At 25.1% G+C, this 26,429-nt stretch overlaps 5 protein-coding genes across 5 annotated transcripts; 3 read left to right on the top strand and 2 right to left on the bottom strand.

The window, feature by feature from the left end:
- Nucleotides 1-2,852: 2,852 nt before the first annotated feature.
- Nucleotides 2,853-3,758, bottom strand: MKS88_005353 (ribosomal protein S15; the record flags this gene model as incomplete). The annotated part of the gene is made up of 1 exon (XM_067218608.1): nt 2,853-3,758. One exon carries the CDS (start codon nt 3,756-3,758, stop codon nt 2,853-2,855), a length of 906 nt encoding a protein of 301 aa, XP_067070567.1.
- A 1,479-nt stretch (nt 3,759-5,237) lies between these two features.
- On the top strand, nt 5,238-11,598 carry MKS88_005352 (tetratricopeptide repeat protein; the record flags this gene model as incomplete). Its single annotated transcript, XM_067218607.1, has 5 exons — nt 5,238-8,756; nt 8,882-9,000; nt 9,106-9,202; nt 10,223-10,277; nt 11,102-11,598. 5 exons carry the CDS (start codon nt 5,238-5,240, stop codon nt 11,596-11,598), a joined length of 4,287 nt encoding a protein of 1,428 aa, XP_067070566.1.
- A 2,093-nt stretch (nt 11,599-13,691) lies between these two features.
- On the top strand, nt 13,692-17,013 carry MKS88_005351 (ER membrane protein complex subunit 7; the record flags this gene model as incomplete). The annotated part of the gene is made up of 8 exons (XM_067218606.1): nt 13,692-13,926; nt 14,135-14,246; nt 14,390-14,513; nt 14,678-14,734; nt 14,863-14,899; nt 14,994-15,042; nt 15,838-15,877; nt 16,360-17,013. 8 exons carry the CDS (start codon nt 13,692-13,694, stop codon nt 17,011-17,013), a joined length of 1,308 nt encoding a protein of 435 aa, XP_067070565.1.
- A 1,716-nt stretch (nt 17,014-18,729) lies between these two features.
- MKS88_005350 (uncharacterized protein) lies at nt 18,730-21,963 on the bottom strand (the record flags this gene model as incomplete). The annotated part of the gene is made up of 1 exon (XM_067218605.1): nt 18,730-21,963. The coding sequence occupies one exon, from the start codon at nt 21,961-21,963 to the stop codon at nt 18,730-18,732; it is 3,234 nt and encodes a 1,077-aa protein (XP_067070564.1).
- Nucleotides 21,964-24,919: 2,956 nt separating this feature from the next.
- MKS88_005349 (zinc finger protein) lies at nt 24,920-25,666 on the top strand (the record flags this gene model as incomplete). The annotated part of the gene is made up of 1 exon (XM_067218604.1): nt 24,920-25,666. One exon carries the CDS (start codon nt 24,920-24,922, stop codon nt 25,664-25,666), a length of 747 nt encoding a protein of 248 aa, XP_067070563.1.
- Nucleotides 25,667-26,429: the final 763 nt, after the last annotated feature.

Here is a 26,429-nt window from a genome sequence, read left to right as displayed (position 1 = left end):
TAAAAATATGTTATGTGCGCCAGTAAAAAAAAAAAAAAAAAAATTTATATCTATATGTACCTATATATGCACTATATATACACATATATATTATATATATATTATATGAAAAGCTATAAATCGGACATTCCGTTTGTCTTTTTTTTTTTTTTTTTTTTTTTTTTCTTTGCTCTTTTCGCGGAACATTGCCTAATTCATATTTCTATGTGGAACAGGAAAAGGTAGGAAATAGTATCATCACCTTAAAGAGAACAAAGAATAGTGTCTAAATAATGAAAAAACGACTTTTTGTTTTACAATTAACAGGTGTCAACCTAGTAATGCATATAATATATATATATGTATACATACGCATTGCAAAGGGGCAATGTAAGTTTGACCTTCCCTTTTGCACACGAATCCACACTCTCTTACATTTTGATAATAAACAAAGGTAATATAATCCACCAAGGAGGATTTACATAAAAAGTAGAGTTATATGCCCTTTTGAAAGTTATTTCGACATGTATATACATATTTCTAAAATTCTAATTAGGTATAATAAAGAATGTGTATTATATATGATCAATTATATAATAAAAGCATTTATGTTCAGAAAAAGCAAATATTGACATGTATGTAAGGAAGAAACATAATATGTGTCTTTTCGTACGAAAAAATAAATAAACAGTTAAGTTTTATAGCTTTTTTTTTTTTTTTACCCTTAATTTTTAAAAACATTTAAGCATCAAGTGAGTAAAAAGTTCATGAAATAGCTTCTTTGTTAACCCATTATTTAATTGTAAATTCATAATTATTTTTTTGAATTATTTCATTACACATGTACATGTGCTCTGGCTATATTTTGCACATGTGCTAATTTATGCGTCTGTTCATCTGTTTATAGATGGTACCTTTAATTCGTTCATTTTTTATTTTATACTTCACATGTGTCTATAATTTTACTTTTAAATTTCCTGAAAATATGAGATCACAGTGCACAAAGTTCAAATAAAGTATTCATAACATTTAGTAAGCTACTAAAAATTATATTCCTATGAGGAGTACCATAAAATATATAATTCATGTAATTATCTACATATATGTAATTGACCTCAACCATTTTAACCAAGTTTACAAGCTTTAATCTTTCATTTTCAACAGTGTAATAAAGCTAACGATTTTTGCTTGCATTACTTTGTTTTATTGTTTAATTGTTTTATTATTTTATTATTTTATTATTATTTATTTTTTTTTTTTTTTCTTTTCTGCAATTATTAAACTACGGTAATATTTATTAAACTACGTTTGCAAAATTTTTACTGCTTGACACATATAAGTCACTCTGAAGTTAAATATATATTTTTATATTTAAGAAAAAAAAAATTTTATTCTTCATTTTTTTATTTTGAGCATATGTATAAAGATATACATACGTGCATGTATCTATTTGCATTTTCTTTTGTGGGATTCTGTTTGCTTGATTTTGATTCAGACTTTATTTTTTTATATTTTTTTTTTTTAAAAGTAAAATTTAAATCTTTCAAAATTCTAATTATTATTATTATTCAGTACATCATTTAAAAAATGAGAAAACACATTTTTTGAAAAAATTCAAATAAAAATTAATTGAAGAATTATATTAGTCAATTATTAATACTTCACATATGAACTACAAAAAGAACACAAAATATAAATATATTCATATAGTATAATATATAAATTCATATAAATACATATAGATACATATAACTTTGCTTATGTTCACATGGTAAAAACCAAAGCAAATTGTATTATTTGGAACATACACAAAGATTATACCTAAGGGAATAATTTTAAAAAATTAATGATTAAAATTTTTGCAGAATATAATGAAAACAAATCAAATAAAACGTTTAAAAACGTTGTATCGCCATATTTTGAACGAAGCATCTAAATTTGAGAATATAAACTACAACGTCTACTTCACTAACAAGGTTTGAGCGACGTCTAAGATAAAACATATATATAACCCGTTCCCAATTTTAAATAAATAAATATATATATATATATATATATATATATATGTACATGCATACGTACATAAAGACATATACGAAAATAAGTGAAAAAGTTGATGGGCGGATGTGTGCAAATTAAAGAGCTTTCTCAATAATGAATAGAGGAAAAGTACTGTTCACATAGAGAAAATGTACTGTATAGTATAGGCAATAACATTTTGACATTTTAACTTTTTTATGTTCTTAACAGGCTAAAGAAAACTTTAGGGAATTTTTTAACAATAGTATACAAGACTGTGAAAAATTAAAAACATTTGAAAATGAATGTAATGATTACCTTAATATGCTGAAGAGACAAACCATAATACATAATTTGTACCACGTTGATAAGCCATTAGTGACAAAATAGAAAAGATAAAATTTTTTAAAAGCGTAAAAATATGCATTTTATGTGTTATTGTTTTTTCTTTTTTCTCTTTTCGTTTCTCCTCTTTTTTTTTTTTTTTTTTCCATTTTAGTTAACAAAAAAATAGCTTTTTAAAAGTCAGAAGAGTTTTTTATGCACACACATACAAAAAGAAAATATAAAATATTATAGTTATATAGAAAGAAAATTTTTCTTAAAGTGACATATATCGTATAAATGTAAAAATGTTATATGATGTTAAGCTTAAAAGGTAATTAAATTTTCTTAAAAAGAAATGAAAATTGCATGAACAGGTCAGGCAAATCGTTAAAACTGTGCAAATGTAAGCTGATACAAAAAAAAAAAAAAATACAAATACATAAATATATATACATATATATGGGCATATATGTATGTATGTACATAAGTATGAATAAATGCATATATATATAAATAGGTATATACCTTCAGAACAACATTGGAACAGGACAATACCCCAAACCTGGAGCTGTGGGATTGTGAATAGTATAAAGTCCTTTTTGATAGGTTTCCTTAACGCCATATGGCCATGAATTTGATATTTGTGGCTTGTATTCTTTTGGTAATGCATAATCAGAAGGGGGTTGTTCTATCGGGTGCCTGGTATATCTTACTGTTTGACCTTTTGCATTTTTGATTGGTCTAGGCCTGTATTTGCCTTTCCACAATTTTTGCCTAATTAAAAATTTACACCTGTCTCCATCAATAGCTGCTGCATTAATTGCTTTTGCTCTATCTCTCGAATCAGGAATTGCAAATAATATACATTTAATTTTTAATAAATTACAAGTATGTTTATATAATTCAAAATCGGTTTTATATAAATATTTCATCAGTTTTTGTCTTCTCGCTAATAAGATAGACATAGTTCTCTTTTTAGGATGATCTTTACATCGTTGTATTAAATGAGCTCTTAAATTTAAAATTTTTTCGGTCAAACATCCAATTTGAACAGGTGCACTTCCAGTATCAAAAGGTCTTCTTTGTAATAATCTTCGTATATTCAACTTTTTAAATTTATGTATTTGTTTATTGTTAGCACAGTTTAAATGTAGCATATTTATAATATTTTCTTTTAAATGTTTTATATCATCATATTGCCAAAGGCCAATATATCCATTTGGTATTTGACTTCTTTCAGCCAAAAAATCTCTTTCAGCTTTCAAGTACCATTCTGTTTTTTGTGCATGTGTTTTTACTGCTGTTATGCCTGTATATCTGTGTGCTTTTACTCTTGATTCATATCTTTTTGAGTATTTAAAAAAGTTTACTTCAATTTTGTTCTTGATATGTAAAAAGTTATTTCCCCTTAATATTTTACTTATCATGTTCATGTTTTACGATGTTTGCTGTATAGAAAAAAAAAAAAAAAGGAATAATGTTTATAAGCAGGAAATGCATAAATGGAAGTACACAAGAGCAGGATACATGTGCGCTCATACGGAGCAATTTATGCACTATTCGGTATTGCCTTCGATACGGCGCAAAAATGGACATACATATATATAATATATATATATATATATATATGTACATGTACCAACATACATAATATGCAGAATTCAAAACTGATAGTCGTATATAACATCATTTTAGCGAGACTGCATAATTTTGTAATACAAACGGGAAAATAATAAAAAAAATATCCTTTTTTCCTATTTTTCCCCACCTATTTTGGTAAATTTCTGGAACATCCAAAAAGGGGGAAAATAATGATACTTTGGTGTTAATTCAAAATAAAGCAAGTATGATATTTTTCCTTTTATTTTTATGTCATTCCTTCTGAAGGTCTAAAGTACTTCGTTATAAATCAAATATAATAATATAACTGGATTATGCAAAATGAAGTTAACACAGAATTCGTAGGAACGTGATAGTGAATAGATTTTTTATGCTAATAATTTCGGCTTTTTCATAATAAAGTAAATAGCATAAAAAAAAAAAAAAAAAAAAAAAAAAATTAAAAGAATTAAAATTAAAAATTTGCTCATATATTAAATATTAGAAGTTGTTAAATTGCGCCCTTAACTCAGTCGAAATAAATTTTGTTACTGGCATATTATATATTTATATTTATTTTGTTGGTAAAGAATATGCAAGTGGATTTTTATTATATGCATAAAGCACAAGGAACATTTTTATTACATAAGACCAAGTTTGTAGTTAGCAGATAAAATAAAACTGAACATAAAATGACATCGATTCTTAAGCATATTAGAATGTTCCGTTAAGTATTATTATATACTATTCAACGTTAATGAACAGTATTACGTCGCTCGTAAACTTTGATGAATATACTGCTGAGCGTACTTGTAAAATAATGTTAAATGGAATGTTAAACACGTTTAATCGACATGGATTATTATTTTTACTACAGTTACAACTGCCAGTCAAATAAAAAAAAAAAAAATTTCAAATTGAAATTGAATAGAATGAAAATATTGGGGACCAAATTTTCATTTCGACAATAATGGGAGTAAAAACAGTTGGAAGTTACATGTATACAAGTACTTCTACCACTTATTAGGTTTTTACTTTTATTTTTATTTTTATTTTTTATTCCTTTAAAATTTAAGAACCAAAAGAAGATGTTTATGAGACGACTTATATAATTTTTTCCATATTATATAAAATTACGTATAAAATTGCCTCTTTTTTGGATTTAAATTTTTCCTTTGAGGGAATAAGCATTTGTTTTGTTTTGCATTATATTGCACTGTGTTGTGTTTCTCTTTTTTTGCTTGTTTTCGTATGTGTATTATTAAAAAAAAAAAAAAAAAAAGAAAAAATACTAATTTTTACCTAGTTGCTCAATGGAAAATCTAAGAAAAGTGTTGTGGTTTATCGAAGAATTGATTTACTTGAACTACGAAAATGAAGACATTTATGAGAAAACAGAAAAACAAATTGTAACAAGCTTAGAAGCTTTGTATAAAGATCTAGTGGGAGAAGAAATTTCAAAAAAATTGAACCAAAAAGAGTTATTAAAAGAATTGCTAGATGAAATTAAGAACCTTTTCATTCTTTTGAAATTGGCAAAATGTGGAAAGCATAAAAGGTGTATCACAAATCCTTGGGTTTATAATATATTTAAATTTGTTTTGGATGTTTTTGAAAATCAGCATATTGTTAGCATTAATCAAGTAAAAAAAGAGTTGTTTGAATATGTAAGGAGTGAAAGAGAAAAAATAAAATATAAAAAACACATAGAAAGAAAAACAGAGAGTAAGGAGCTTACCATTTTTATGTACTTGTGTTTTACCTTTCTGTTTGAAGTAAAAATTTTATTATGTAGTTTTATTTTTTTAAATATTTTTACTCAATATAATTGGACTGGGCCACCGTTAAAATATGACATTCATATAGTAACATTGAAAAATACACAAAGATACAATGAAGACAATTATTTTAAGAAATTTATAGAGGCTTTACAAATTAAAAAGGAAAATTTTTTTAATTCGTCTTTGGATTTTTTATCATTAGAGGGGGTATATATATATGAACATTGTGAATTAATAAACTCTTTTTGTTTATCCATAATTTTATTAGGACTAGTAAACAATTTTTGTAAGGAGGACCTTCCGTTTTTAAGTCTCGATGAATATAACTTTTCGGAGAAAAACATAAACAATGCTAATAATACCAATAATATTAAAGAGGATCAGGTGTATGGTAGTAGAGCTGACGTGAATATAAAATCAACGACAAAATATATGGGAGATGAGGCTGTTACCAATGATATGAAAGAAGAAAAATGTTATGATAATTTAAATTGCGATTACTTTATAAAAAGTAAATATTTATGGAAAGCAAGAATTTGTTTTATATGGCAAAGATTATTTACTTCATCATATAACGACTATTTTTATTCGTTGAAAATTCATATAATTGATAAACCGATACACATATTTAAAAAAATAAATTTATTACCTACCGACTTTGAAATAATTGAGCAAGAAACCATTTTATGTAAAGTAGCTGATATAGTTGATTGTTTAAACCAAGATATAAAATATGTAAATGATGTAAAGAATGCAAAATATTGTGATACATTTCATGAAAGCCACTTGTCTGAAAAATTTAAAATTTATGTTTTATCAAATTTTTCTGTTTATCTTACTTATTATAATTACACCAGGGGGTATCAAAAATTGCTGAACGTACTATCAGATATGAGCAAATTTCATTACTTTTTCACTGGTCGACTGGGAATAAAAAGGAAGTACCAGAAAACTCCTGCCACTATATTAGTACTAAAGGCGAAATCAGGAGAGGAAGAAGATAACACGTCAACAGTTTTAAAAGAAATAGAACCCCTTAGTGAATACGATATTTTAAGGAGTGATTACAGAATAATAGATAATAATAAATCTATAGATGAACAAAAGTTAAATAAACGTGAAAAGGAAAATCAAGAAAAAGAAGTATACGTAGAAGTAGAAGAAGATTTAATAGCAGTACAGGAGATGAAGGCAAAGAGAGAAGAAATAGAAACACAGAATATGAATGAAGAACCAATATTGAGTGAGGAAAACTGTACAGATGTAGAAGAGGAAGAAAAAAGAACTTCAAAAAATAATGGTGCCAAAAAGGAGGGAACGAACTGTACTAACAAGTTTAACGATGAGTTAAATAATATCACTAATAATTGTAGAGAACAAAATATTGATGGTAAGAACAAAAAAGGGGAGGATAGCAAAAATAGCAATGCGGATGATACGTGCACTGGTGAATTGTCGCGTAAAAATGACGACGCCAAGTTTAAGGGTCAGATAATATGCAGTAGTTTCAGGAATGAACAGGTATATGATGCAAAGAATACTATTAAAGATGAATGTATATTAAAGGCTGAAAAAAAAGAGGATGTGAACAATATTAGAATGGAAATCCCCCCCAAAAAAAACGACAAAACGGAACAGTGCTTGGAAGACCCCAATGCTAAAGTAACATGGAAATTAAAAGATTTAGACCCAGATACAGATATATTAGAAGAACCAAATTTTGTCGATTCGCAGAATAATTGTTTTAAAGTTTTGTTTTTCCAAGAACAAATAACGTTAATTAATTTTTGCTTCTCCTTGATTAAATTTAATCCTCATTATGACGAAATTAAATTTGAAAAATTAAGTGCAGTAATATCAAGATGTTTAAAGTGCTATGATGTTAGTTCTGAAATGAACTTTGACGAACGCAGAAGCACAAATAAAAGGAATAATTTATTACAAAAAAAAAATCAAAATTGGCTACTTTATTCTTGTTTTTTATGGTTTAAATGTAAATACGAAACGTTTAGACTTAAAACAGTAGATCGAGCAGCAGCTCAATTAAATGAATTGTTGAAAGAATGTTATGATATGAAACCTGAAGGTGCAGAAAGGTTGAGATTTATGTATGATGTATATTACCCAACCATTTGGGAGTTGAAAAAAGAAATAGGGAATGTTATGATTAAAACTGGCTCTGTTGTATCAGCTTTCAATCTTTTTAAAGATTTAAAATTATGGGAAGAGGCTATTACATGCTTAATTGAAGCCGACCGAAAAGAAGAAGCAAAAGACTTATTAGATGATTTACTTAAAAAAAAAAAGACACCTTGTTTATTATGTTTATACGGTTTAATAGATAGAAATAATTCTCTAAACTATTATGTAGAGGCATGGAATTTGTCAAAGTTTAAATATGCAAAGGCAGCTATATTTATTGGAAAATATTATTACAATAAGGAAATGTACAAAGAATGTTGTGAATATTTAAAAAAAGCTTTAGAGATTTCCCCTTTGTGTCCAGATATTTGGTTTATTTTAGGTTACTCTTATATGAAAATAGAAAATTTTGATGAGGCTATAAAAGCCTTTACGCGAATGATTAGTATGACGAATGAAAATTCATCTAAGTCATATGGAAATTTAGCATATTTATATATGAAACGAGGTACATATAAAGCTGCAAAGATTTGTATAAACGAAGCTGTAAAGGATAATAATAATGAATGGAAATATTGGGATACGTATCTAAAATTGTCCATTTTGCAAAATGATATAGATAGTTTTTGTTTATCTTTAAGTATGTTATGTAAATTACATCAAGTAAAGCAAATACAGCCTTGGATATTTGATTACATTTCAGATCATATTGTGAAGGATAAACCCACAATAATTCCAAGTAAAAATGGTTTATGTTATTTAGATAAAATTATTACTACTATGGATAATATATCTTCTTATATTTCTGAATATGACTCCTTTTGGAATGCATATTCCTTTTTCCTTTTTATAAAGGGAAAATATGTTGATTCATTTGAAGCAAAAGTTAAGGAAATACGATCTATTGAGGTAACTTACAAATAATAATTTATTTCGTGAAGAATGTTTTTTCTTTTTTTAACTTTTGCTATTTATTATAAAATGAATGACCCTCTTTGTTTTTTTCTTTTCCTTCCCCTTTTTTTTTAATACAGAGTATAATACAAAAATGTAACACGAAAAGGTTGATCGACACATTAATTTCTAAGCAAGTAACTGCTATCAAATTTTTACATCATATGATAAAAAATAATTACCTCGAAGATAAAAAAGGGTAACATTAAATGTATACGTATATATATGTACATTTTAAAAGTATGTCAATCGGATGTAGATTAACCATAACTGCAAATATATTTTTTAATTTTCCCTTTTTTAGAACGTTTGTATATCAACTGAAGTACATTATTGAATCAATTTTGAGGCAATGTAAAGACATGAAGCAACATGAGATAAATGAATTATCAGAAATTATGGTAACTATAAAATGAAGAACTCCTTTTTTTATGGAATAAAACTTGTGCGGGGAAAAAATACAATAATTTTACATTAGACGCAATGCGAAAGGCGTTGCATTTTTGCAATGTTACAAAATTGTGTAAAATGAAATATATTAATATTTGGTTATGGGGAAAAGTCAAATGTGTAAGTTTCTTTAATGTATTATATTACTATAGAGCTGCGATCAATTTTATAAAGATAAATAAGCTTTGCTTTTATATATATTGATACTTTTTGTATACGTATAATTGGAAAAATATGTATATCTATTTTTAATACATAATTAAAATGATATTAATGTGCTAGAGCATATATTGAAGTTAAACAATTAAAAAAAAAAATTTTGTTACGAAAATTTAGCAGTTCTTTGCCATTTCATTTGATCCCTCCAAAAATATAGTACATTTATATATATATATATTTGCACCTTAATGTGTATACATCCGTACCTTTATATGTATATATCTGTACCATCTATATGTATATATCCGTACAATTATATGTACATATTTATACATATGCACGTGATAAACATATAAAGGAATATTAATGCCCCTTTATGGGTTCCCCCATGCATTAATGCAAAAGGGATAAAGAAGAAATGAAAAAAAAAATAATCCATTGCACAATGTTATCTGAAATAATTTCACCTCGTGTATACAAATAGATAAGGCTTCAATTTTATGTTAGCTCCACATGAGGTTAAAAAATTTATTTTTAAAGTAAATACACTATTGTTGCAAATGTTTTTAAATGGCTATAATTTATTATTTTATTTTATTTTTTTAAAAAGTTTTATCTTTATTTTTATGTTTGTTTTGGGTTATCAAAAAAGTTTTATATGGAGAAGAAAAATTAAAATAATGTTATTAAATTTTAAAACAAAAATAATTTTAATTTTCTATTGGGAAAAAAAATAAAATACGTGCACAGAAAATATAATGGTATATTGCTTATAGCTATTTTTATTTTTATTTATTTTATTTTTTTTTTAGAACTTTTGGCTAGCTGTGTGTTGTAAAATATATCTAAATGTAATATTACCATGTTGTAATTTTTTTTTGTTGTTTTCCTTAATATAATAATGAACACGTCATGAAATAGAATGGACATCTTTATTATATACTTTCAACTATGTGGTTTCTTTTTATATTATCTTATTTTTTCATTTATTTATAATATCACATCCTTTGAATATAAAGTTACAAGCAAAATTTTCAGATTTGTACGCTTTTAAAACACAAAAAGCGTGTAAAAAAAAAAAAAAAAAAAACTTAATTCAATTTAAACATGTTGTTTACATGTGTACACATATTTATTAAAATAAAAAAATTAATTTAACAAAATTGATAAAAATAGCTATATCAATGAAAAAATATTTATTACATGTTCATAAAAAAAAAAAAAAAGCATCACCACCTTTGGTTAACGTGCCACTATATTAGGGAAAGTTAGCTAATTAGCATTTATTATTCTGTGCCTTTTAATTTAATTTTACCTGGCCATATATACGTTTCTTTATTTGTTTAATTATCTTATTTAACTTTTTTTTTTTTCTGTACAATTTTTATGTTTTAACATAATCTGATTTATATTTAAAGAAAATAAAAATTTCCTTCTGTTTGAATTGTAATTTATACAACACACAATATTAATGTCTTTTATATTGGGAAAAAATATAAACTATTAGAATGACTTTAAATAGTTGAAAATTAATTATTTTGCTTGAATAAATTACACACATATATATATATATTTACGTATATATATATATACATATATATATAAATTGAAATCCTGAATTTCACGCCTTTTTTTTTTTTTTTTGTGTGTATGTGTGTGCATACTATAACCTTAACTTTTGACAACTACAGCAAAAATGGCTTTTACACAACTTTGCGGAGTTCAGGGTGCCGAAGTACCATCTTCAATTAAAACCTTTCTCACAAAAGCTCAACATGATATCACTTTAACTGCAGCTGATACCAGAATATTTATAAAAAACATAAAAACATGTGTTACGATAGATCAATTTAAAAACGCTTTAGAGGAATATGGCGCTGTACAAGTTTATTTTTATGAACCCGGATTTAATAACGATGGATGGGCTTGGGTTGGATTTGAAAGTAAAGAAGCAGCAGAAAGAGTAGTTGAAGAATCGGAAAAAGCTAAAGAACTAGAAGAAGAAAATAAAAAAAATAATGAGAATAATGAAAATGATGAAAACAATGAAAATAATGAAGACAATTCAAACGCACCACCAAATGAAGACAATGAGCAAGACTCAAATAGCTTTTATGCTGAGCATGAAGAAGAAAACGTACAAAACGAAGACGAAGATGAAGACGAGGATGAAGATGATGATTATTAAATTTTACACTGTAAAAAAAAGTTATATTAAATATAGTTGAGTTTTTATTCAGAACTGTGATATTGTGAAATATTATTTTATAGATCATTCATTAGGATTGAAGTTTTTATGTCCAAAAAGTTTTTCTCCTTTATTTTATCTTATTTTATCTTATTTCATCATATTTCATCATATTTCATCATATTTCATCATATTTCATCATATTTCATCATATTCCATCCTATCTTTTCGTATTTTTTTTTTTTTTTTCTTTTGTAAAAATTAAAATGTATGCAATTACAAAGAATATAGACCAATTTTATTTTGTTTAATTACTTTTTTTTTTTTTTTAAGTTTCCTAACTTTTATCATTTTTTCCTCTTTTTTTGTTTTTTATTTCCTTATTGATTGTTTCAACAAATATTTTTCTTTTACTTTCTCCTAATTATGATATACACAACGCACGTTCTATAGTGCTATTATTAATGAAAACGTTTTTAACAAACAATATTGTAAATTTCCCTGTTTTAATGAGAAATAATTTAATGTAAAAAAAAATGCTAAAGAAAAATAAAATTAGACTTCATATAAGAAAAAAAAAAAAAGCAAAAGTAATTACATAAACTAGTACAATTTTTAGATTTTATGTGAAAAAACAGAAATATTTCCTCTGACTTTTTCTAAGTTGCATATTTACATTGTGTTATAAAAAAATATGCTGATATATGCACTTTCGAAAAATATAAATAAATATTCAATAAAATAATTTCTTAGTAGACCGTTTTTTGTATTTATTTTTATATTTTATCTAAGGATCAAATTTGCCTATACTAAAATTTTATAAAACATCTACATAACGAAAATGTGTAATTTGGAGAGAAGAACAACACTTAAATATATTTATCGTTTTACTTGTTCTTATTTAAATATAAATGAAAAAAATATTGCTTGTAAAAAAAAAAAAAAAAAAATTTATACACTTCCTGTTTATCATATTATTAAAATATGCATTATTTTTACAATTCTCTTATGCAGTTTTAGTAAATTATAAAACTTGTAAGTATCAATATTAATTTAAAGTAAATTACGATTCTATTCTGTGTGCTTTTCAACCTTTACCCTTTTGGAACAACTTTTTTCTCGAACAAGTTGCAGTTTTGATTTATCAATAAAAGCAGACAAATCATTCTATTATTAAATACCTTTTTTTCCTGTTTTCTTTTTTTTAGTAATCATAGAGTTGATACATTTCGAAAGAAAAGATGCAAAGAAAATTAAACGTTTTAAAATATTCTATTCTTGTTTATTTGCACAAATTTCTGTGCATTAAACAAAAATAAAATAATTTCAAGATGAAAAAAAAACTAATTCCATTTTTTTTCTTTTTTTTTCTTTCTCACCGAACAGCAGTTTACATAATATCGCAGTATATTCGGTATATAATCGGTATTAAGATATATATATATTCTCTTGTAGTCGACTTAATGAATATTATGTCAATAAAAGGGTTCCTTGCATTTGATTTCCGAAATAAAATTATATATTCAATAAAAATTCATTAATTTGTAAAATTAAAGTTCATATTGGCTTTTGCCGAACATTTTTTGTATGCTTTCTTTTTCCATTATTTTGGTATAACAAAACAGGAATATTTTTTAGTATGACAATATATATATATATATATACTGTAATAAACAAAATAAAAATAGTAATAATAACAGTAATATAAAGATAATAAAATAAGCACAATAAATTCAAAATAAGGGAAAAAATGATTGATTGAAAGAAAAAATTATATAATACATGAAATATTTTTTTAATAATTTATGGTATAACGATAGATATTGAACTATAAGTGCATATGTTATATATGTATTATATAGAACAATTTTTTTGTATTTGCAGCAAATAATTATATTATGAATAGAATTAAAAAAAAACGAGTGTGTATATAAATATATATATATATATATATATATATATACATACATGAATGATAACGTTTTAAGATAATATTATATCATTAATGTCCCAGTAATAATAAACACAAAAATAGATAAAACTGAAAAAAGGTTAAAGCCAAAAAGGGCAATATATATATGTATATATAAATTATGGGATGCTCATCAAGTTCTCAAAGACCTAATTCAACAAAAAATATAAATGTTTTAACATCAGCTTTAGATCAAAAAAAAAAAAATGATACAAAAGTGAAAATAGTTTTATTAGGTGATAGTGGAGTTGGAAAATCAAGTATCGCTTTGTACTTATGTCATGGTCGTTTTTCAGATAAACATCAAGTAACAATTGGTGCCGCGTTTTTGCAGCATACAATTGAGTTGAAAAATGGTAAATAAAGCTTAACATAAGACCTATATATATGTGCATAGGTGAATGCATATATGCTAATGTATATATATATATATATATATATATATATATATGTGTGTGTGTGCATAATGAAATAGCTATGTTTTAAACGCGTTAATTAATACAAAGTTTTTAAACATTTATGGTGGTATTAATATAAGACAACATATTATTCTCATTATTTAAGGGGCATCTATGAAACTCCATATATGGGATACTGGAGGACAGGAAAGGTTTCGCTCAATGGCACCCTTATATTATCGGGATGCATATGGAGCAGTTGTCGTTTATGACTCAAAGTAATTTGAATTTATTTCCTCTTTTGCATGACTTTTATATTTTCTATTTAGTTTTATTTCAAAATTATTCTAGCGTTTTTTCGGATTTTTTTAATAATTTCCTCCTGTTTTTTTATATAAAAAAAAAAAAAAATTAATCACAGCAATATCGAATCGTTTAACTCTCTAAAGTACTGGATTAACGAAATAAAATCGAACGGGTCGCGAAATTGTTGTATCATGGTTGTTGCAAATAAAAAGGACTTGCCACAAAAACTAAATTCGGAGGTAATAACAATGAAAAGATAAAAAAAAAAAAAAAAAAAAGTACACGATAAAACTTATAGGATTTGTATGATTTTTATTGAAGACAAAAAATATACAAGCTTTTATTATATTTGTGGTTTTTTCATTCTTTTACTTTTTTTTTTTTTTGGTTTTTATAATTTAAGATGGTAATGAAATTTTGTGAAGAAGAGAATGTTTCCTTTATTCAATGTTCCGCAAAGGTATACATTAAAAAATGAAAATAAAAACAATGCGTACATGTGAAAATGCAAAATGTATTAAGACATATAACAAAGTAAAGAAAATTTAAATAAAACACATGATCTTTTTTTTTTTGATTTCTTATTAGACAGGAGAAAATATTAATACCTTATTTGAAAAAATAGGTAAAAACGAATTCTGATTTTGTTCTGTAAATAACAACATTATAACGTGAAACTGCAAGCGCAATATCTTGTTCTTTTTTCTCTTTTTTTACAGCAAGTCGTATTTATTCAAGATTTAAAGAAGTGTTATATTATAATGATCCGTAAAAAACAAATAGTTCTACCTTTTTACTTTATCATATTTTTTATTCTATTATATTGTATATATATATATATATATATATATATTATTCCTTAAATTTTTAGTATTTCCTTTATTCATACTTCACTGAAATTTTATGTTTAATTTCTTTTTTTTTTTGACTTTATTATTAAAATTAAAATTTTATAAAAATATAGCTCCTCTATTTTTTAAAAAACTGAGAACTTTTTTCCACATACAAGCTGTTTTAAAACAGTATGATATATATTTTTTTTTTTTAAATTTGGAAAGGAATTGTACATTTTTTTTTTTTCATACGCATTTATTCATATATGTATAATAAGTTATGAGTTTAAAAAAAAATTCTTTTTTGTTAAGTCGAGTTTGGAGAAATGTAAAAATCTTAAGTAAATGAAGATATATATTAAATATATACATATATATAATATATGTTATTCGCTTATGCGCACTACATTTAAGTCTTAAGAATACAGTGGTGTTAAATTTACAGAATCCCTTAAAATTCAACTAATATAAGGATTTTATATAATTTTTTTTTTTTTTTCTTTTTTTTTGCGTGGCTGTTAATTAATTGCGAAAAATAAAGGTAGGTGTACAGAATTTTGTATGTTCGATATTAATCTATATAACATATATACCATTTAAATATTCATATATAATTCATATATTACATGTATATGAGTATATATATATATATATATATATATATATATATATATATAATTTAAGAAAATAATATGTAAACGTTTTTCCTACGGAATCGTTTTAATTTTAGCATATTAAGTACAGTGGTAGATAAGAAAAAAAATCAGCAAGTACTATTTTCATTTAAAAATAAAAAAAAAAGTACAATAAGGGTAGTAAATAAACATAAAAGTGCATCTGAAAATGAACATTTCAAAATATTATAGAATTGACATATAACATAATTAACGATTCAACAATTAGCACCTTAAGAAAAGTGTTAGCACAGTTCAAATATATTTTCAATATAAGCTAAAATTTTTAATATTATGGAGTGATTAAAATAGTGAAGTATTTATATTATGTTTGCAAAATTTTTCGGAAAAGTAATTGAAGAAATTAAATTTAATTGGAATATTTATTATATATGTATAAGTACTTATACAAGTACAGATGTTTATGTATATGTATACATATATGTAGATACATATGTATCATTAAAAAAATTGCTCTTATATTTTATACATTTTTACAATAGTTCTAAGCTATCTGTGTAACATTTTTTTTTTTTTTTTTTTTTTTTTTTTTATGTTCCACTTCCCCCTGCACGTAGATTTCCTTTTCTGAATTTATTTGTTCTTTACCAATGTATAAAATAATAATAAAGAGGAACATGAAATTGTTTACTAGCCTTTTTCTCACAATATTTATTTATTTTCACCTTATAAGAACTTCAAGATGTGAAGAAGATTTTATTGAATTACATAATAATTATGTTGAAGGCACGGTTAAAGCGAATTTGAATATTTTGTCTGAATGTACCGTTTATTTAGATTCAGAAACATACATGAAACCAAAAAGCAATGGTCAATTTCTTTTTGCAAATGTGAAGGAAGGAATGTATAACATGTTTGTTAATCATCCTTACATTGAATTTACGAGATTTCAAGTAGAAGTTAAAAAAAACATAACAAAAAATAATGATAAAATATATACAGTACAAGCATATGAACTATTATCACCTTTTGAAAAAAGTAATTTAATGGTGACAAATATTGTTTTTGAGGTGAGGAGAGTATATGATTTCCTTGTTCCGAAGAAAAATTTTTATATGTATAATTTATTTAAAAGTCCTATCTTTTTAATTTTTTTTTTTTTCTTAATTTTATTAAGTGTATTACCACAAATGCAAAAAATGTCCGAAGCGGAGAATGAGGAAACCAACCAAGTTACTTATAAATCGAACTTTTTGGACTCTACGAAATGATTTTCCCATCATGTGGGAGGGTTTAATAAATTTACGGAAATGTGCATAACTAAATATGCACACGTATATATATATACATGTACCTTTTTTTCTCTATCCTTTTTTTTTTTTTTTTTTTTCATTTGATATATTTATTCTTTTTTTTTTTTTTGTTTGTGTATGCTGTTTAACTTTCATCTAAAGAAAGACCGAGTATATATTTTTAAATTCAAAAAAGGCACGTGGAGAAAAATATTATAAAATGATTTTTAAAAAATTGACGCCACTTCTTTAAGAAAAAGTAGAAAAGTGTTTTAAAAATAATAAATGGAGGGACGAAAAGGGAAAGAAGAAGGTGTGGGTGATGGTGGTGATGTAATTGTGAAGAAATAAAAAAAATAAAATAAAATAATTCATAAAATTTTCTCTTTTTTTTTTTTTTTTTTTTGATATTTAATTATCTGCCATTACGCAAATTTTAAAGATATAAATAATATTCGATATATATTCCCCCCTTTAATTTTTTTTTTGGATTATAATTTATTACTTACCCCTTCAATTCACAAATGGAGCATATTGCAATAAAATTTACGCACCCGTTACACATACATGTATATGTAAATAATTACAATGAATATTGAGTGAGAAACCAACTACAAATAACTACAGGTAACTACAAATAACTACAGGTAACTACAAATAACTACAGGTAACTACAAATAACTACAAGTAACTACAAGTAACTACAAGTAACTACAAGTAATTACAAGTAACTACAAGTAATTACAACTACAAAATGGGCTTTATATCGGAGAAGGAGATGAATTAACGGTACAAAGACATAAAAATATAAGAAAAAATAACATATAAAGTATATGAAAAAAGGAAAAAAAAAAAATTGCTCATGCTTTCATTTACCGCATATATATCTAAAGTTTTATAATGAAATATAATGGGTGTAACCAAGTAAGCATTGAAAATTAATGCATACCATCATATGTGTTACTCATTTCATTTCCATATGAAAATCTTAAATATAGAAATGAAATCACTAAAGTAATATAAACCATTTATGTATTCATGTAAAAATACAAACATGCATATACTTATCGCTTGTTTTATGAAGTGTCCTATTATTTTTTCTAATACTTCCACATTTTGGAGAATGCAGAAAAAATGTATATACTATGATCAGTGTGGTATTTACTGCACTTGCGTCACGTCTCCTCCGTCTTAATCTTATTCGTTCGGCGTAGATACAAAATACGACTACATTTGTGGGTATTCTATTCATTTGCATTAGTTAAGTTTATGCCCATACAAACATATATTCGTACGTGCATACAAGCATATTTCTACTGCGGTAACAGTGAAATTCACTCATGGAGCATTGAACATCGCAATTTCTTTTATTATAAAAAAAACAAAATTTTTTTTTTTTTTTTTGTTAGCATTACATCTATTTGTTATTTATATTTCTCAGAGTTTAAGTCTGTTTATTATCCGAAAACCTAAACTGCTGAATCTTCCTTTTCAATATTGAAAACTGACTATATCGACGTTTATTGAATAGAAGTTTCGACTAGGAGTTTTCCTCTTCTTTTTTTAGATTTTACCTAGCTACTAATTTTAGTAACTTCTTTTTATGTTCTCTTGATAAATCGATGAGCTTATTCAAAATAGACTGAGAAATATCATTATTATTGGGACTGATTTTCCTATCTCCATGTTATTCTGCTACTTTTTTTCTTCATTAATAATTATGGACTCATCTTCCCTTTCTCCTGATTTTAAGTTATTATTGTTGCGCTTACTATTGTTGCAGTTGCTAGTCTTGCAGTTGCTAGTCTTGCAGTTGCTAGTGTTGCGCTTGCTATTGTTACGCTTATTATTGTTTCGGTTGCTAATGTTGAGAAAGCCATTATTAACGCTGCTATTGTTGCTATTACTTCGTGCGTCACTTTTAATTATGATCGTATTTTCCGAATTTTTGCCCTTATGCACACTTTCTCTATTTTTTACATTTCCACTTAAGTCTGATAAGTCAGTACGTTTCATGCATCTTTGACTATTTCCTTCATTGACTATATCATTATTTGGTACACAGTTGAAGTTACTATTGTTAATGCCATCTTTTACTTGTTTGTTCATATAGTTTGGGTTATTGAACAAAGCAACACATGGTGAAACATAATGAGCACCACTAGTTTGATCACCTCTAAGTTTAATAATTTCCTCAACTTTGTTGTTGCTGCTCTTTATATTTTCATTAGGTCTTTGATTGAATACCCTTGTTAAATAATTAACTTGCGCTTTATTATGTTCATCATAATTTCCCATATTTCTATTTTTTCTCTGAGCTGATGAATCACTATATACATCAAATGGTGGTTGGTTATGGTTTATATTTTGATTACCTATAAAACTCCTAATATAATTATCATAAGTAAAAAATGGTAACAAGCTAAAGTCTGCCCTATTTACATTTAATTGAACTTGATACATCCTAGGAATAATATTTCCATTGTATACATGTAAAATTCCTACATTCATATTTGCTTGAATAAACATAGCTGGAACTAATCCAAAAGGTAGTTTTAAAAATAGAGTACATACTGAATAGCTTATAGATGCATTAAAAAGTCTTCTAAAAACTGCAAAAGCATTTATTATTGGCTTAAAAATATAAAAATAACATGTTTCATCTTTTTCATTATAAAACCAATCTAGTAAGTAAAATTTTTTTAAAAAATCAGCTACTTTTTGCCCTGCTTCCTCATCTAAATATGGGCTTCCAAGTAAGCAAAAACCGTTGGAAATCAAATATCTATTAATATATGTGTTATATATGCGAACTAAGAAATTAGGAAATATATTATCTCTAAATGGCAATTCTTTTATTCTTTTTAGTAGTTCTTGTGTTGTATCATAACAATTATTATCCTTGGAGATATTATTACCAATATGATTGTTACCACTAACCTTACCATTGACATCTGACATGTTATTTCCTGGCTCTATTTTTTTTTTATAAAATTCTTGCAGATCTATATTTGCAAAGATCAAATTCCATATATTCTTTTGTTTATAATAATTTTTTAATTCATTAATTATACCGATAACTCCTGCCATATTTTTCTGTATAATACTGAGAGCAATATTCAACTCATTGTAATTAATTTGTGTAAAGAGACTGTCAGGAACTTGGTAATAAACAGTTGCTTCAAGAAAAACTTTCAAACCATTAATATCTGGAATTAATTTAATATATTTTTCATAAAGATGGGAAGTGTAATTGTTTATAGTTACACAAAAATCTTTAGCATATTTCTCATTTTTAAAATGAATTAATCCTAGACCCCCAATAGGGAAAGAATTAAATCGATAAAAATCTTTAAATATATGGTAAAGATAAGGAGGTAACATATCATTTTTGGCCGAACAATATTGTGTTCCAAATAGATATTCAAATTTTAAAATACCTAAGTTTGCTGCTAGTAATTCATATCTATTATGATTTTCATACATACATGTATATAATTCTAATATGTTATTATATATAAGGAAATTATCTTCATTTGTACACATTACATCAAAAACACCATCATAATTTTTATTATTGTAATACATATCTATTAATGTATGTAATAGATAAAATTCATTTAAATGAAAAGGTAAACCAATTGCACATAATGTTTTACAGTTTGGTACCCATTTATTATAATCAAAATTTCTATTTTTAAAAATAAATTTATCAAACATCTGAAGGGGATATTTCCATTTGGGTGCATACATTTCAATCTCTTTTTTTTCCTTCTTTTTTTCTATAAAATCTAAATCAGGAGATTTCAAATTATTATTCAAATGTTCCTGTTCGGGTAATTTTATTAAATCTAAATATTCAACTGTTTTTAAATTTGTATTTAAATTTCTTGTAAGTGTAATATAATCCGATTTACCAACAGCAGTACTAACCTTTTTTATTCGTACACCTCCATAAAACTTACTTATCCGTTGATTATTTTTATTTTCCTGAATTTTATCTTCTTTAATAATTAAATCTTCTAATTTTAATACCCCTCTTTTTCGAATTCTCTTCTTTTTATCTCCCGCTCTTTTATCTTTCAAATTTGTACTATTTGAATTATGTAAGATATTTTTATGCGAATTCACATATTTACTCAACATTTCTTTATAATTCTCATGACGCTTCAACAAATTTGCATCACTCACTTTTCTCATTTCGCCTTCCTTCTTATACTCTTCATTCTGAATGTCATTAGACGTTCCATTCTTCGTTCTTCTGCGTGTCCTGGGTGGGTTGCTAGCCTTTTTGCCATTTCTGCTGTCGCTATCATCTATACTACTACGATTATATCTGCTGCTCCGATTATTTTTACTACGGTTATTTCCACTGCTCCTGAGATTTCCACTGCTCCTGAGATTTCCACTGCTCCTGAGATTTCCACTGCTTCTGAGATTTCCACTGCTTCTGAGATTTCCACTGCTTCTGAGATTTCCACTGCTACGATTGTATTTACTGCTGTAATTATTTTTACTATCCCCCTTATTTTTACCGTCTCTGTCAATTTTACCATCTTCGTCATTTTTATTCTCATCATTATTATTACTATTTTTCCTCTTCTTATTTTTTCTACTGTTTGAATTTTTCGTAGTATATGCATGCACAGAATCTTTGTCCCTTTCTTTCAACCTTGAATTTCCAACTTCTCTTTTCAAATGAGAATTATTCACTTCATCCTTATTTACAATATCATGTTTTGCTTCCCTATAATCTTGATATTCAATATGTTTATCTTTTCGCTTGTAATCAACTGACAGATCAACTTCAATTTTCCCTACATCACAACTTTCATTAATTTCATCTCTTTTTCTTTTTGAGTTTCCCTCAAGATTCTTTTTGGCTTTTTTAGGCTCACTGGGTTCTCCTTTGCTTTTTGTTCTTTTCATATTGTAAACACCTACTTTTATATTTATCTCTTTATTAGTCGAACGAATGGGTTATAATAAATAATTCAATAAAAGTCAGTCAACACTAAGATTGCACTCCTTCCAGCTGTTACTTGGCGCTATACAGGTGGTAAGATAACTGCTACTCTGCCGCTTATTTTGAGGCTTGCTGAACGATTACTCTATCGCCTTTGTTTGGCTTTTCCTTTATCCTATTTTCTTCAGTTTATTTATTCAATTACCTCCGTTGAAAATGAATAAATCGTAGAAAATAAAATTTAATTTTAATGATTTCAAATAAGCCCTATATATACTTTTCCTTCATTAAATTTCGTCGTTAAAATCACCACTGAACCCTTATTTATTTTTTAAGGTCTTGGTACGAACTTTATATACTTTTTGCTAAGCAGTTGTCGATCAAGATTTGCAGTTCGCTTCATAAAAATAAGCATGCACATATACATAAACCTATATATTTGAATACGTATACGTATTCACATACGCATATATATACAAGTATACATATACACATTCAAACGCCCGTTTTGTGGGTACTTTCTTTTTTCACATATATATATATGCCTACTTTCACTTATGCATTTCGCAACTTTTTTATCTCTCATAAATTTTAATGAGAGACTTTCTTTTTTAGGTATAAAAAATGGCAAAAATATAAAAGTAGATATATTTAATTAATAATAAAAAATCTATTAAGAAAATTTTAAATTATTAGAAGTATTATTCACATTAATAATTTGTATAATGTAATTTGCTAAAATAGAAACAATCCATTTAAGCCATACATATATATTTCTACATAAACCCGTATTTAAAAAAAATTATATACAGCATATACATTATAAGTACGTGTATGAACACACAAGCATGCATACATACATACATACATATATACTATAAAAGGGGTATTAATTTTATTTCATTTTCTTTCTAGTTATATAGTCTCTACATTTGTAAGCAATGATTAATTGTGAAAATAATATAAGAGCCATGTTATCAAAAGGATAAGTGTGTAAAATTATTTTGCATAAAACTTACATTTAAATATTTTTTATGCATAATTGTTTTAAATTTATCTATCATACCTAACACACGCACATACATACGTACATTCATGTACATATATATGCACGTATATATATATTCACGTATATATATATTCACGTATATATATATGCACGTATACTTATATCTTCTATGCATATTTTTTCTTTAATGAGATGTTTTTATAACTGTTCGGAATTATTTAATCCAATATATTAGAAAGAGACGAATATTCTAAAACATTTTCTTCTCTTTACATGAATGCCAAAGTAATGTACATATATATATATGTGCATGTATATATGTATACTGTACACTTTTATATCTATGTTAGAAATTGAAAAAACATTACGACATTATGTTCTACACAAAAAATAATACAATATAATATAAAAATATTTTGAATATGGTGTTAAAACATTAATTATTATTTTTAATGAAATACCTAATTCGACACTTTTTAATTAAAAATAAGAAATAAAATATTAGCTAGAAAAAAAAAAAAAAAAAAACATAAAATATAAAAAAACAGGAGTACGTGCACATATATACATACATGTATGTATATATATAAAATATAAATATATATATATGTATATATGTACTTAAATATATACAACCCATATCCATAATAAACTTGAAAAGGGTAAGAAAAAATATAAAAAAAAAAATATACATATACAAAATAATTATACATAAAGTGGTGCTTTTTATTTTTTTTTATTATTTTTTTTTTATTATTTTTTTTGTTTTTGGTCTTTAATCGTCATGCAAATATATTCTGTATGTTTTAAAAAAAAAAAATAATAATTGCGCAATGGCTATAATTATATATGTTTAATATATATGTAAAATGCGATTAATTAAATATAAAAATATAAATAAATATATATATATATATATATTAACATTTATATATACATATACATAGTGCTTTAGAATAGAATTTTTTAAAACCCTAGTTTTATAAAAACAACGACCTGATTATTACAGGTTTAGAAATATAAAATATGTAATACCCCAAAAAAAAAAATTTATAAAAAAGTTGTTTAAATATAAAAAGCTTAAAACGTTATTTGAATATTTTTCTTCTCTTTTTTGTTCAATTCTGTTAATTTTTGTTCTTTTCTGTTCATATTTGATCTTTTCTGTTCATATTTGATCTTTTCTGTTCATATTTGATCTTTTCTGTTCATATTTGATCTTTTCTGTCCACTTTTGTTCTTTTCTGTTCATATTTGATTTTTTCTGTTACTTTTTGTTCTTTTTTGCTTTCTTCAATTCTTTTATATTCTTTTCTTTTTTTTTTTTTCTCCTTTTTTAATAAAATATTTAAGTTGATTAGTAGAAGCGAAAATGTTGGTTGTTGATTGAGTTTTAAGAGTTTTATAATAGATACATACGAATTTATTACGTTTATGTAATTCATTGAACAGTCAAATATGAGGTATGCTTTTTTCATTTTTTCTGCATATACTTACGTATATAAATGTATACGCGTATGTACATAAATGTATATATGTATGCATTCTTTAAGCCTTCAGAACGAGGCATGTGACTAGTGCATTACCAAATGTACAAGTAAGTTGTGCCCTTCGTTCATATAAAATATACATATATATACTCTTGTATATGTATATTTTTTGCTCGAAACCGCATAGTTGTAGATGAAAGGAGCGTTGTATTGTTCTTCCAACATATATATGTGTTAACGTACATAAGTTTATATGTTACCATATAATTTATTATCGCTTATGTTGATTCTATATCTATATGTATCGAGCTATTTAGTCAAACATTGTTAATGTCCAAGCAAAGCTACACATACAACCATACATGTGTACTACTTTGAGTTAAGGTACATATTCTGAAAAGAAGAAAAGCAGAAAGCAAAATGAATAACAGAATAAGCCGGGACCTAACTGAGAATTTCATAGAAAAGAGAGAAATTGCAAAGGAGGAAATGGATCCACGAAAAGATTGGCTTAAGAGAATTTTGATGAATAATAATTCATTTGATTTAAAAATGTTTTTAAGAGCAGGAGATTTTAAAAAAAAAGAAGGTGATTATTGTAATAGTTGTAAAAGTAGTGTAAATCAGATTTACTACTTAAACACAAACAAGTTATTTTGTGATGTATGTGAAGAAATATATTGTATGTACTGTGTTAAAAGTATAGATGTAATGAAAGACAATCAGTTAAAATATATAAAAGTAAGGTTATGCAAAAAGTGCTTTATATATATAAACGAATTAAAATATATTATCAATCCAAACTTATCAATTGATAAAAAAGCTATTGATTTAGTAAATACTTTTAACGAAATCTCTAACCGATACACAACAATTTGTAGTAATGTGTCTCAATTAAATGGACTCATATTACTATGTGAAAATAATAAAGAATTTTTAGACAATTTTAAAATAGAAATAAATAAATTAGTTGAAATAATTCAAGAGGATGTTGATTTTTTAAATACTATGAAAAAAAAAAATAATTTCTTATCAGATAATAATTTTATTATTAATAAAATGGGAAAAAATTTGCTACTGTATTTAAAGATAATAAGAAATAAAATTATACCAGATGCTGCCGATGTTTTAAGCAAAACAAAGGAATTGCTGTATAAAAAGACATAAGCTATAAGATCCTCTGTGGTTACTGCCTACTCATGCGTGTATGTCCAGGTGCATATTTTATTTGTATTTTATTACATATTATTTGGTTTTATTGGATTTTCTTTGGTTTCATTTGATCTTATTTTATTTTTCATACTTTATCTTTTTGTTGTTTTTTTTTTGACATAATACCATATTGATGTCAAAAAAAAAAAAAAAATCCGTTATTGCAAAAATGCGTATATTATGTGGAGAAGATTTAATAGATTTAAAATGTGGAAGAGAGCTTTATTATTTAGTCATCCTTTTTTTTTTGTATCTTTTTGTTTATATTTTTATTTGTTTAAATTGGATTCTCAGCTCTTTTGGTTAGCTTTAGCTTTAGCTCTAGCTCCGGCTTTTGCTTTAACTTTAGATTTTTCTTAAATTTTCATTTTGTTTATATTTTATTTTGTATTTATTTTATTTTGTTTTTATTTTATTTTGTATTTATTTTATTTTGTGTTTATTTTATTTTGTATTTATTTTATTTTGTATTTATTTTATTTTTTATTTATTTTGTATTTATTTTATTTTTAATTTATTTTGTATTTATTTTATTTTTTCTTTCCTCTCCTTTCCGTTCTTTTCATTTTTTTTTTTTTTTCCCGTAATCCCAATATTATTGCAATTCGTTTAACACGTCATTTTTTTAAGCTTTTTTGATACAGAATATATCCTTTTTATTTTTAATTTTTTTGTACATCTTTTTTAGTATTCAATTACGCACATTATTGTGTATGTA

Source organism: Plasmodium brasilianum, chromosome 14, assembly GCF_023973825.1.
Source record: "Plasmodium brasilianum strain Bolivian I chromosome 14, whole genome shotgun sequence".
In the NCBI taxonomy this organism is placed as follows: Eukaryota; Apicomplexa; class Aconoidasida; order Haemosporida; family Plasmodiidae; genus Plasmodium; species Plasmodium brasilianum.
This window is presented reverse-complemented; position numbering and strand designations above follow the sequence as displayed.